At 36.8% G+C, this 12,379-nt stretch overlaps 1 protein-coding gene across 24 annotated transcripts in view; it reads right to left on the bottom strand.

The window, feature by feature from the left end:
* Positions 1-12,379, bottom strand: part of MGA (MAX dimerization protein MGA) — a 147,633-nt gene that overhangs the window by 22,433 nt on the left and 112,821 nt on the right. For 11 of the 24 annotated variants that reach the window (XM_061430835.1, XM_061430834.1, XM_061430849.1 and 8 more), the window contains 6 exons: positions 8,809-9,035; positions 7,241-7,417; positions 6,559-6,631; positions 4,729-5,246; positions 2,215-2,512; positions 286-912 (listed from right to left, as the gene is read on the bottom strand). In XM_061430835.1, coding sequence (XP_061286819.1) covers positions 286-912; positions 2,215-2,512; positions 4,729-5,246; positions 6,559-6,631; positions 7,241-7,417; positions 8,809-9,035 — 1,920 coding nt within the window. Of the gene's footprint in view, positions 1-285; positions 913-2,214; positions 2,513-4,728; positions 5,247-6,558; positions 6,632-7,240; positions 7,418-8,808; positions 9,036-12,379 lie in introns of those variants that run through there. The other 13 variants (XM_061430839.1, XM_061430840.1, XM_061430843.1 and 10 more) reach the window with 12 other exon arrangements.

The following is a 12,379-nucleotide window of genomic DNA, read 5'->3' as shown; positions in this document are numbered from 1 at the left end:
GAACCTGGCAGGCTAGAGTCCATGGGATTGCAAAGAGTCAGACATGACTGAGCGACTTTCACTCACTCACTGGTTACAAAACTGCACAAATGTTCACTGACTGTACTAACCCTGTATTTACCATGAAGTCCATTATTTTTTGTGTTCAGTTTTGCAGAATGTAAAGTTTTTTTTTTTTTTTCCTGTTATAGCAGAAACACTTGATATTTACCTGTAATTCTATCAGAACCACAAGGTTATATAACCAGCTATAAAATAAACCAGCTTGTAACATCTAGGCCTTACCTGGTCTCTGGCTCACTGGTGGACTCCCATCAATTCCCGAGAGTATAATGGGAACAGAGCTCAGAGATGAAGTTGGTGTGGTCACCATGGAAGAAGATGCAGCTGTGGTCACCACGACTATGGAGGTGGAGGCAGTGGAAGCAACAGGAAGAGTTATGGTTGGAGGAGATGCTACCAAAGACTTAGGAAAAGCAACTGAAGCCACAGGGGTAGTTATCCCAGTCGTTTTGATAAGGTTCAAAGTGGCTGTAGACTGGGTAGGTGTTACAAGGGTGCTGGTATTAGTTTCAGAGACCTCAACAACCCCTGCAGTGGTGGCACCAGAAGAATAAGTAGTTTCTTTAGTTCCCACGTCAGATAGAGCAGTCGTAGGTGTCACAGCAGGAACATTTTCTAAAAACACTTGAGGGGTGGTAGTAGTGACAGCAGCAGTCACAGAGCTGCACACCTGAACTGGCTCAGAAGAAACCACAGGTGTGACGACCATTACTGGAGAAGGTCTGATACTGAACTTCTGTGGCCCTGTTAGGGGTTGGGGTGTGCTAACTCCAGGGATCTTCTGCTGCAGGGCTCCAACTTTACTCATCACAAACTGTGTGAACACACCACCAGGAGAGGGTCGAGCCGCTGCAAATAAAAATTTGCAGGTCAAAAATCTTCAGTTCTCATATTTCATCCTTGTAGTGATTGTGTTTATCAACATTTATTGTGCACCACTGGGTCAATTTCTTACAGGTATGTACCTGTAATTTCCACTCACAGAAGTCAAACATACCTGTCCACCCAAACCTAACTTTCAAAGTTCTAACAACTAAAGGGAATAAAATTGGATGTTCCTTCTGAAATTCCTTTGGTTATGCAATACAGTCTAACTGCCAGAACACTAAAAAGACTGTATAGCACAGCAGCACACAACTTCAGCATCTAAAACAGAGGAAGAAAGTAAGGAAATTGTATTCCTAATTCTAATTTTAAAATCTGTTTGCACCACTTCCTTCTGTCACAGCACCTCTACCTCTTTATTGCTGTCCTTTTACAAAACAGTAAAGTTTTGCATTTTAGAAATATGCAAAAAGACATTTCAGAAGAGGCCAGGATAAGACGATCCTTTTTTTTTTTTTTTTTTTTTTAAGATCACCAGTTAAAGCTACCTTTTTAACAAGAGGTAGAAAGAGTTCTTTTTAAGGTAATGCCTATACTCCATCTTCACACAACTCCAGCATTTAGCCAGAGATTTCAATTTCCTATTAAGAGGAATAAAAACACAGCAAATGACATTTTTATTTAACATTTCTAAACAGATGTGAAAAAACAAAAAGAGGAATCCAATAAAATCAACTGTATATACTGTCAATTCTAAAACACAAATGATTTAAGGAGGCAATTTATTACAGACTCTAACACTAAGATGTTAAATAAATTAGGTTTTTACTCACAGAATAGGGATAAATATAATAAATCAATGTTCCCAGAATTACGTTTTACAAGAGCCTTCTACTCTAAGTCTATACTAACATAATGCATTTTGATTTTGCTAGCTCCTTGGTTTCATAAATTCAGGGAACATACATACGATTGGTTACCAAAAACACCAGTCCTCATAGGAGAAATAGTAAATTAGGGAAAGTACTCAGGAATATGTATTCCCTTCTGCAAAACAAAATTAAAAAGCTAAGTCTTTTCTATGTTAACAAAACCAGTCTAAACGTCTGGGAAATAACTATAAAACTAACTATAACTCAATTTATTTAGTACTGTAGGTCATCAGAAGAGTTACTAAAAAAATATTTAAATTCAGGCAAGATAAACATCAAGAAAAAAAAGTACCAACTTCTATATTTCTCTAAGTTTTACAACCTCCATATCTGTATCCACTGGCCCAGCACCAAGTCACAACCCTTCCAAAAACATATAAACAGTCCAACTTACCAATTGGTCTTTTCGCCGGGACAAACGCCTTCAGATTCTTCCCAGGGCGATTTGTTGTAGTGCCAGAAGATGATGCCGTTTTGGAATTGGATGTTGAAGGCAACAGGGTGCGTGGTTTCCTGGATGCAGCCACCTTGGCATTGGATGCTACCTTGGAGATGACAGTACTGAGGGTTGAGAGGTCCAGGACTGAGGGTCGCAACCTGCCTGTGATATAAGCAGCTAGCCTATTGGCTGGATGCAATGCCCCCATCTGTCCCAATAGCAACTTAGCCTGCGGGTAACTCTTACCATTAACCTGAAACAAGTGGCAAAGAGAAATTCTGTAAAGATAAAATTCTCTTGCTAACTCATCTCCCTTGACAAGGGTTTCATTTTTACAAGGTTTTAAAAGTCTAATTTTTCAGATTTAAAGGGAAAAAGAAATGGACTTTTCCCATTTGGTATAATCTGAGTATTTAGGAGATGAAAAAAAAATGCTGCCATCTGATATTCTCAACTAATCTCATCTCCTTCATTTTGGAAGTTTAAAAACAGAAACTCATCATACCTGCATTCTAGATTTGTGGAAGATACAGTCAAATCTAAGGAATCATCCAATTGTTTTACTTGTCAATAAGCAATTATGGTTGAGCTATTAATAATCATCAGCATAAAAATGAGTAACTGTGTTCCACAGAATCTCTCTGATGAGACCAGAGGCATAATGAAGCTTTCTCACAAGGGTCCTTAATATTTGAAAAATACATGGAAGTCTGCTTTAACTTATGAGAAAGTCACTGTTACAAATACCTAAGCCACAAAGTCACCTTAGTTTTCAGTTTTCAAAAAATTCAGTTTTGAAGACAACTATCTTCATCTTTTGCACAAAACTTGGACTCAAAATAAATGCTAGTTGAAATTCATTGTAATTTTTTTTAAGTTGCCACTAAATTGTCAGAAGAAAGTGAATCAATGAATGAGGTAAAGATTCTTCTCTATTGCCTGAGTTGACAGACTGCCCATCTTACACAGGAGAATCATTTTAAAAAGAAAGAAAACAAAACTTCCCAAGTTTCTTACTTAAGTTCTCTATGTCTTATTGCTAAATGACTATAGAAGAAATCTTTTTCTGTCTCTCTTTTCCATCATTTAAAGGGGTGAGGAAGTGGAGTAAGGCAGAGAAAATCCTACTCTCTAAATTAACAGAGAACTGGTCAGGAGAAGAGCTACACCAAGCTACTCCCTCTTCTAAGACACAAAAATTATTCTGTTACTTAGATAAAACTGTTATTTCCAGACAGATCAGGTATATATTTGCCCCGAGTTTGATCCAAAGAATATGATCTTTCCATCCTAGAGTAAACTTTCCTGCACAGTTTTCCAGGCTCTGTGGAGTCTGGATCAGATACGCCTGTCTTCTTCTTTGGGACTTGCTCTGAAGACTACTCGGCAGCTTTCCCAAAGCATACCTTACAGTGGCCTGACTGCTATGCAGGTTCATATTTTATGGGGGCATTCTGAGTCCTAGACAGGAGAACACAAAATTTCTATGACTATTTGAAGGGGGCCTAGTTTCACTAAAATATCAGGTAAGTTGCTATTCTCAAAGCATCAATCAGTAAATTAAACAAGGAGAAAACACTCTCATCATTAAGAGTTTAAGAAATATCAACAGAAGCAGTTACATGGTAACTGCAATAGAAAGTTTTTAATTAAGTAGATCAGTTATAATGGTGGCACAGTCCTTAACCCAGAGAAGCAGCTGAGCTAGTGAAGTCAAGTAACCTTAGCAGTAATGTCAGACAGGACCCCACATTTGGTACTCTGATATAAAAGTGCATTTAATGTCACTGAACAAAAGGAGAAACTCTTTTGGACCTATGACTACATTTTACCTCAGAACTTCCCTTCAAAAAGATTTTCTACATGCCAGTGTAATTTTACTAATATATCTGTCTGAAGTACTACGTAGCAAGGATATAGATATTTGCCCTATAACAATGATTAGACTGGCAAGAACTCTATGAATCAAATAAAGATAAAATATGTAAACTGTGGCTCAATTTTTTAAAAATTTATGTATTTGAATAACATCTTCCTAAATTTAAATTTTCTCCCAAGTTTTCAAACATGTATTGCTTATCTTAAAAATTAACTTCACTTCATTTTATTTTAAAAGTTATCTGCTAATAATAATCCCAAGAACTAGACTGAATCCCTTACTATTCTTGCTTGACTGTCAAAATATCACTATAGCCTAGGTAAAACAGCTTAAAGGCAACTTTCTAGAAAGACTAAAAAGAAAACTATAAGCTCATACAGGGCTCTACCTTTCTGTTTGTAAAATGTGCCAAAAATTCACCCTGGGTATACATCTAACCTAGGCCTATTACAAAAAGAGATGACGATTTTGTCACCCAGTTCCCAAGGAATGCAAAGATAAATAATGTAAAGCCCACAAAGGGCTGTGAAAAATCAAGGTGGTACCTAAGTATAAAAAGGTGCTACATCCAGATTAAAGATAATTCTCACCTGGATAAGCCCAGATGTGCTTGAACTGGGTTTACGTTTATAGGCCACAAGCTTCCCTGCAGGAGAAAGCCCTGCATAAAAGGGCAGACCTTTGCCTCCATGTAATCTCTCCCTCACTGAATCCAGGGCATCTGTCTGCACGGGAGAGACATCATCCATTTTCCCAGGGGATAATGGACCGTCAGGAGTCTCTGATCCAGATTTCTCAGCCATATCATCTTGATCTTGACATGATGGCATAGAGATTTTCACACGAGAAGAATAAACAGGAGGATTCTTTTCACCCCGGCTCTTTCGCTGAGAAGCCAACTCAATGATGAAGCTGCCCACCTTAAGTGACTGTGGCATGTTGCTATTGATGTGCTGGGATAAGATGCTCAAAATCTTGTTCCGATCCTCCTCCCAGTTGCAGTCTGAGATGATCTCGATCAGTTTGGTGGGACCACCAGGTGACCTCTGATGCACATAGGAGGTAGAAGCTGATTCCCCTTCATTGCAGGAAGACTTCCAGCTCTTTTCTGGTAAGGAATTGAAAGATATTTCTGCATTATAGCATTTTGTTCTGAACTTTGAAAGATTTTCATTTTTCCTGAGTTCTCAGAAAAGTGCCAGGAGCATAGATATTCAACAGTTGCCCAGTATCCCATTCCCATGGACTTTCAGTGGTAAACTGACACTCACAATTTGGGAGTTTTCCATGAAAAAAAGAAAGATTCCAGAAAATCAGACTATAATAGTCTTCACTATTCTACTCATTGGGCCCTCTTAATAAAAGTGAATCCCTCTTGAGATTGCTCTAAAAAGCCATTAACTATTACATAAGAAGGTACTATCTTGCAAACAAAGTATATAACCAGGGTTAGGCTTATATAGTATAGTGTACTTGCTATCCATATAAGCAAAGCAAAGACACTTGCAAGATGCTTTGTAATATGTGAGAGGTAGAGTCAACCCTAAAGAACAGCAAGAAAGATGATGTTTTTGTTGGGGAAAAAAACCCTTGTACTCTACCTCTAGTTTCCACTGCAAATATTTCAGAACTACTTCTGTGCCTCTGGATATGATTGTTCCACTTCTACATTTGATGCAAGACCATGCACACCTCAAGTATGTTTACATTCATGGCAACACATTAACTAAATATACATTTCACTAGCTAGATTTCTATAGCAGGATCTCCCAACCAATGTACTACAGTTATCAATACATCAGGACAGCGATCCCCTCAGCCTTCAGGGTGATCATGCTAACAGGCACCCTCTCCACTTGCCTCAATGTGCTAGCAACATTATCACTTTTGTATGTGTATCATGCCATAAAAAAAGTTTAGGAGACACTGCTGCTTAAATGTCTGATGTCTTAAGAAGCAAAATCAAAAACAAACAGTTAATTCCCTAGACACTACCTTCATCATACTAATTCTAGCAGTAACATTTACTAGATAAATCAGTGATACTCCTTCCTTTCTCCCTCTGTATTCTCCAACTGCAGCAACTATTGAAAATCTCAGGTAAAATTTCTGTAACTAATGATGTCAATATTGCTGAGGTTTGTAAAGGAGTTTAAAAAAAATCACCGACCTCATCCTGTTTCTTACAACACACCATACCACGAATACCAACAAATTGTACTTCTTAGAACAGGAGTGTTAAACACAGCAAAAAACTGGGAAAAAAACTTACCTGTAGTCTCTATTTTTACCAAAACTAGAAACAAGGTAGGTAGACATGCTCTGGATTGGTAGCTTTGGTTCCCCTTCATTATTAGTACAGTCCATACCTATATATTAATAATCACGATCAAATGATAAGTCATAGTTTTCATTCTGACCTTGTGATTTATCAGAATCATCCTCCAGGTCACAAGTGAGTGGTTTCAAAGGCTGCTGTTCAGAAGCTGGCTCCTGACAAAGAGAACAACACAAATACTTCAATTCAATACATATTTAGTATCAAGAGAGTAGGACATATGAATTAAATCTCTCAAGGAAGCCTAAAATAATAGAAAAATTAAAGTACTCAAAGAACATCTTGACATCCACAGGCACAGTTGCATTACCATCACACTATACAACCATAAAAACAAGTAGTCTTGCTGTTTAACGTCTGTGATAGTGACTGAGTTACCAAGAAAACAATTAACATTGCATTTTATAGTGTAATTCTAATAAAGAAGGAAAAATATTTGATGTTTAATGAAATAAGTTTCAACTATTTAGAAAATTCACCAATGCAGAAAGATTCAAATCCTAATAAACCACATTATTAAAACCAAAAATGTTTAAATTTTCAAAATTACTCCTACTTCAGAAAGAGTAATACTTTTAAAATGACCTTAAGGGAATATGTTCTAGAATAGGTATGCAGAGAAACATAAATTGATATGCACATTATGTAAACCTTCTCTGCCCCTAAAGAATTATTTCATATTATACCAACAGTAATGCAAATTCTAATACTAGCAGCAAGGAACTGGAAGTTAAAAAGAGAAATCTATGCAATAAGGAATTCACCTTTACACTACAGTTCTCAGGACTAGAATGACATGAGCCCTGCTGCTGAAATGATGGGGATGGTGATGGTGATGGTTGTCTCTCTTCCTCTTTTTTTCGTTCATACACTCGAACTCGGGCACAAGTCATCATACTTTCAAAGTACAAGTAGACTGGATCCTTGTCTTCTTCCCGGATCTGTAAGTTTCATACAACAAAACATTCCAAATATTGGGGGGCAAGGTCTCCAGGATTCCAAAAGGAAAAGGATGTAATCTTTGCTTCTATCACAACACTTAAAAATTTTTAATGCAAACTTTAAATAGTACAATTACAGTTTGTATGTGCTGACTCTTGGGGCAGTCAGAAAGGATCTGTTTCTCTTTTAAGAAAATTCAGCACACCAGAGCAGTGGTTCTCAAATTATCTGCAGTGAAGGATAAATTTCTTAATTACCTGTCACACACAGACTGATATTTTTGAAAAGACAGTAAAATAAATTACTAGAAAAACAAAGATCAAGTTTTTCAGTATTAGATTTAATAGATAAAAATTTCTCTACCAACTTGTGGCAAAAGTTTCTAAATATCTCCTTTTTGATAATAACACAGTGTTATTGTGGCACTTAAAATTATCATAAATATATATCTACATGTTTACCTGTTTTTATACTTATTTCATCACAGACTAGTAACAAACAGTTATATATTAGCACTGTATAGAGACCACACTAAATAGCACTGTACTGAACAATCTTTCTTCAATTTAATTAAACAGAAAGACTGAAATAGATTTACTAATAATCAGAACTGCTTAAGCTATTAACACAAGAGAAGCATTAGATCTTCTACCTATTGTCTTCACCTGGTCATGCAACTATTCTTTTAAACCTTAAACTTTATTGTATATAAAGACAATATGCTTTAAAAAGATCACAGTGACTCTTTAAAGTTTCTTCCTAATGCTTTTCTAATAGTGCATACTACATCTCAATCACTCAATATTCTATACTACAGGAGTAAGAGAACCTTTAGAAGACTTTTGCCAAGTCATTTTTTTAAAAGCCAATTTGATATGATCCTCCTAAAGAGAGATTTAGCTATCTTTAAGAATTATAATAATCCTGCACAGGTCCAAGTACAGCTTTTCTTCAATAGTAAATCCTACAGTATACTATATGATCCTCAGTTGGTTGAGTCCACACATGCAGAACCACAGGCACAAAAAACTAACTGTAGCATTACACGCGGACTTTCGACTGCACAAAGGGTCTACACTCCAAACCCTCCCTGTTGTTCAAGGGTCAATTGTACTACTATTCACTCTACTTTTATGACATTTTAAAAATTAGTTTATTTTTTATTGAAGGATATTGCTTTACAGAATTTTGCTGTTTTCTGTCAACTTTTATGACACTTTTTAAATGCCATCAATTAAACTGACTAAATCAGAAAGGGAGATGGCTTGCAGACATACTACCTGAAAGCACCATGATTCACAAAATATAAACCAAAAATCTGGTTGAAACCCATTACCTTTACAAATGATTTTTATAACTTTCAATAAAAGATGTATAACGCCAAGCTTACCACAGGATTGGGTTTGGGAGTATATGCCCTTGCAGGTTTAATTCCAGTGAGTAGTTTGCCCTTCACAGTAGTAGATGAAACTTCTGGCTGAGGCAACAACAATGGTTTCATAGGCTCAATGACAGAAGGCGTTGGGATATACACTGGTTCTGGATCTACTTCACCTTCTACTTTTACCCACAGTGGGTAATGTCGGACAGGCTGTTCAGGTTCTGTTTCACAGATAGCTTAACAAAAGGAAGGGTAAGGCAAAAGTTAACTGAGGCACTGTCAAAATATTCTCCCTCATAAAAAGCATTAAATCATTAAAATAATCAAACAGATAGATACCCCCTAAGAAACCTTTAGTTGGCCCTCATGAACCTTAATTAATTTATCTATTAACCAAGTATTTGTTGAATAGCTATTATAAATCAGACACTGTTTTAGATCCAAGAGTGAAAACAGCTATGACTAAAACAAAGTTCTTGCCTTCAGAGAGTTTATAATCCACAGGAGAAAACAATCTAATAAACATATAGTATCAAGTAATAAGAACAACACAGAAAAATATAGATGGATAAATAAAGGATAAAGAGTTAACAGGAGATGCTATTATAATTAACATGATCAGAAGAGGCTTTCTCTATTATCCTGGAAAGATAATCATTCTATGTTACACTTTTTAATTTTACAAATAACAACAAGTATTTTTTGAACCTCACTATCTGCAGATTCTAAGCACTTACTATGTTTTAATTCATGTAACTATAACAGTAGTCCTTGAGATATTATTATTTCCATTTGGTTCCAAATAGGAAAAGGAGTATGTCGCGGCTGTATATTGTCACCCTGCTTATTTAACTTATATGTAGAGTACATCATGAGAAACGTCGGGCTGGAAGAAGCACAAGCTGGAATCAAGACTGCCAGGAAAAATATCAATAACCTCAGATATGCAGATAACACCACCCTTATGGGAGAAAGTGAAGAAGAACTAAAGAGCCTCTTGATGAAAGTCAAAGAGGAGAGTGAAAAGGCTGGCTTAAAACTCAGCATTCAGAAAACGAAGATCATGGCATCTGGTCCCATCACTTCATGGCAAATAGATGGGGAAATAGTGCAAACAGTGGCGGACTTTATTTTCTTCAGCTCCAAAATCACTGCAGATGGTGACTGGAGCCATGGAATTAAAAGACTCTTAAAATAAAATAAAATAAAATAAAAGACTCTTGCTCCTTGGAAGAAAAGTTACGACAAACCTAGGCAGCATATCAAAAAGCAGAGACATTACTTTGCCAACAAAGGTCCGTCTAGTCAAAGCTATGGTTTTTCCAGTAGGCATGTACGGATATGAGAGTTGTACTGTGAAGAAAGCTGAGCACTGAAGAATTGATGCTTTTGGACTGTGGTGTTGGAGAAGACTCTTGAGAGTCCCTTGGACTGCAAGGAGATCCAACCAGTCCATCCTAAAAGAAATCAGTTCTGAATATTCATTGGAAGGACTGATGTTGAAGCTGAAACTCCAATCCTTTGGCCACCTGATGGGAAGAACTGACTCATTTGTAAAGACCCTGATGCTGAGAAAGACTGAAGGCAGGAAAAGGGGACGACAGAGGATGAGATGGTTGGATGGCATCACCGACTCAATGGATCTGAGTTTGAGTAAACTCTGGGAGTTGGTGATGGACAGGGAGGCCTGACCAGCTGCAGTCCATGGGGTTGCAAAGAGTCCTACACAACTAAGCAACTGAACTGATACTTTGTAAAAGCTGAGGTTCAGAGAAGTCCAATAATAAGAGGCAGAACCTGGATCAAACCCAATCAATCTGGTTCCACAGCTGTTACTGTTGCCTTCTGATGACAACTTCTATTCAGAAGTCAGCCTGAACTCAGCATAGAAGCAAGAATACATCAACAGGAACGCAAAGAAACCTGACTAAGATGAAATCATACCATCTACAAGTTCTACACAAAGGAAAACACGCACTGATTCTTAACCAAATTAAATGGAGGATTTGGTTAACAGGCTGCTGGCTTCTTTTTCAAAAGCAAATTGTCCATTCCCATCAATAAGACAAGAGAAGCAAACACTGTGTTTTGCATTTCAATGATCAGTGCTCAGAGAGGATAGCTCTAAACCAAAGACCCACAATCTTTGCCTAAAATCACATAAAAGGACCAACTGACACTTAATCTTGCATAACAGAGCAGTATCCAAACTGCTACCTGATCTCATAAGAAGTCCATTTGCTCTGAACACTAAGACCCAATTACTGATGAATAATTTTGTCTATAAGTCTCCTAAACCTAACATCATTCAGAGTGTAACTATAAAATACTGAATAAAGGCTTAAAGATTAAAAAAACACAAAGGGGGAAAATACCTGAGCTAGAATGTGATTGAGTTAATTCATTAGCTACTTAGCAGACTCTGTTATCCAACTTTTATAACTTAGCTTATTTATCACATAATTCACAAAGGCTGTTAAAACCCCAGTATTCATTCAGGTATTCAAATATTTGAACATGCATATGTATCAGACTTTGTAGACACAGTAATGAACAAAACTGATCAAAAAATCTTGCTTTCATGTAGGTTATATTTAAGTTGTAGAGGGAAGAGGGTAAGACAGTCAATAAACAGGGAAAATAATGAAAATATGTTGGATTTTCAAGTGCTTATGAGAAAAAACCAAGCCCAGAGAAGTATTGATAAACTGTTTAGTGAGTATGTATGAGTATATATCTTAAGGGGGATGGTTGCAATTTTTAAAAGGGTAACCAGGGTGCCCTTACAAAAAGGTGGTATATACAGAGCCTCTATCACTTATTTGGTTAAAGCTTTGTTGTCTAGTTCTATGAATTATTTCACACATTTTAATTTTACTACAAAAATAAAAGGCTTCAGGTCAAGCAATATTGTCTTGCCTCTTTCAATCGTCTTTTAAGGACTTTCTAAGCCTCCATAAACTAAGGATTTACTAAGAACCCTTTTCATCGTTTTTTTCTTTTGAAAATAATAGCTCATAACTTCACAGTACTTCCAAAGAAAACCTCTTAAAATGTCTAAACATATTAATTCCTCACAGAGAATCAAAAACAACTCTAAATTTTGTGGATAAAACAGAAATTGTGGCTCCAGTAAATAGGAGAGTTCACAAAATCTATTGAATTGAGTTCTGCTGAGGACAGTGTTAAGATTGGAATGACAGTAACTAGGGTAAGCATTAAAAATTAAGACTACCATTGGCAGAGACTACACCTGAAGCCATGAAAATGGACAGACTCCACACAAGACCTAGAACAACAGTCCACTTCCTCACACTTCCTTAACCCCGCTTGACTCCTTTACACAGTCTGGAATCCAAGACTGAACGCTTCTCTTTCCCCCTCACAATACACTTGAGATACTCCTACCTTTCATCCGAAACCCAGATAAAGGAAACTAGCAAAGGCACATTGAGGGGAGAGCCAGAGTAGCATATATTCACAGAAGCCAAGAACAGAAACCTGTTTCAAGAAAAAAGTAATATCCCCTTCTTTCTATTCAAATGCTTTCTAATACACACCATCTTCCCAAGGTTCCGTA

Source organism: Bos javanicus, chromosome 10, assembly GCF_032452875.1.
Source record: "Bos javanicus breed banteng chromosome 10, ARS-OSU_banteng_1.0, whole genome shotgun sequence".
NCBI classification, from domain to species: Eukaryota; Metazoa; Chordata; class Mammalia; order Artiodactyla; family Bovidae; genus Bos; species Bos javanicus.
Note: the sequence above shows the minus strand (reverse complement) of the source record. Positions and strands in the feature narration are given on the sequence as shown.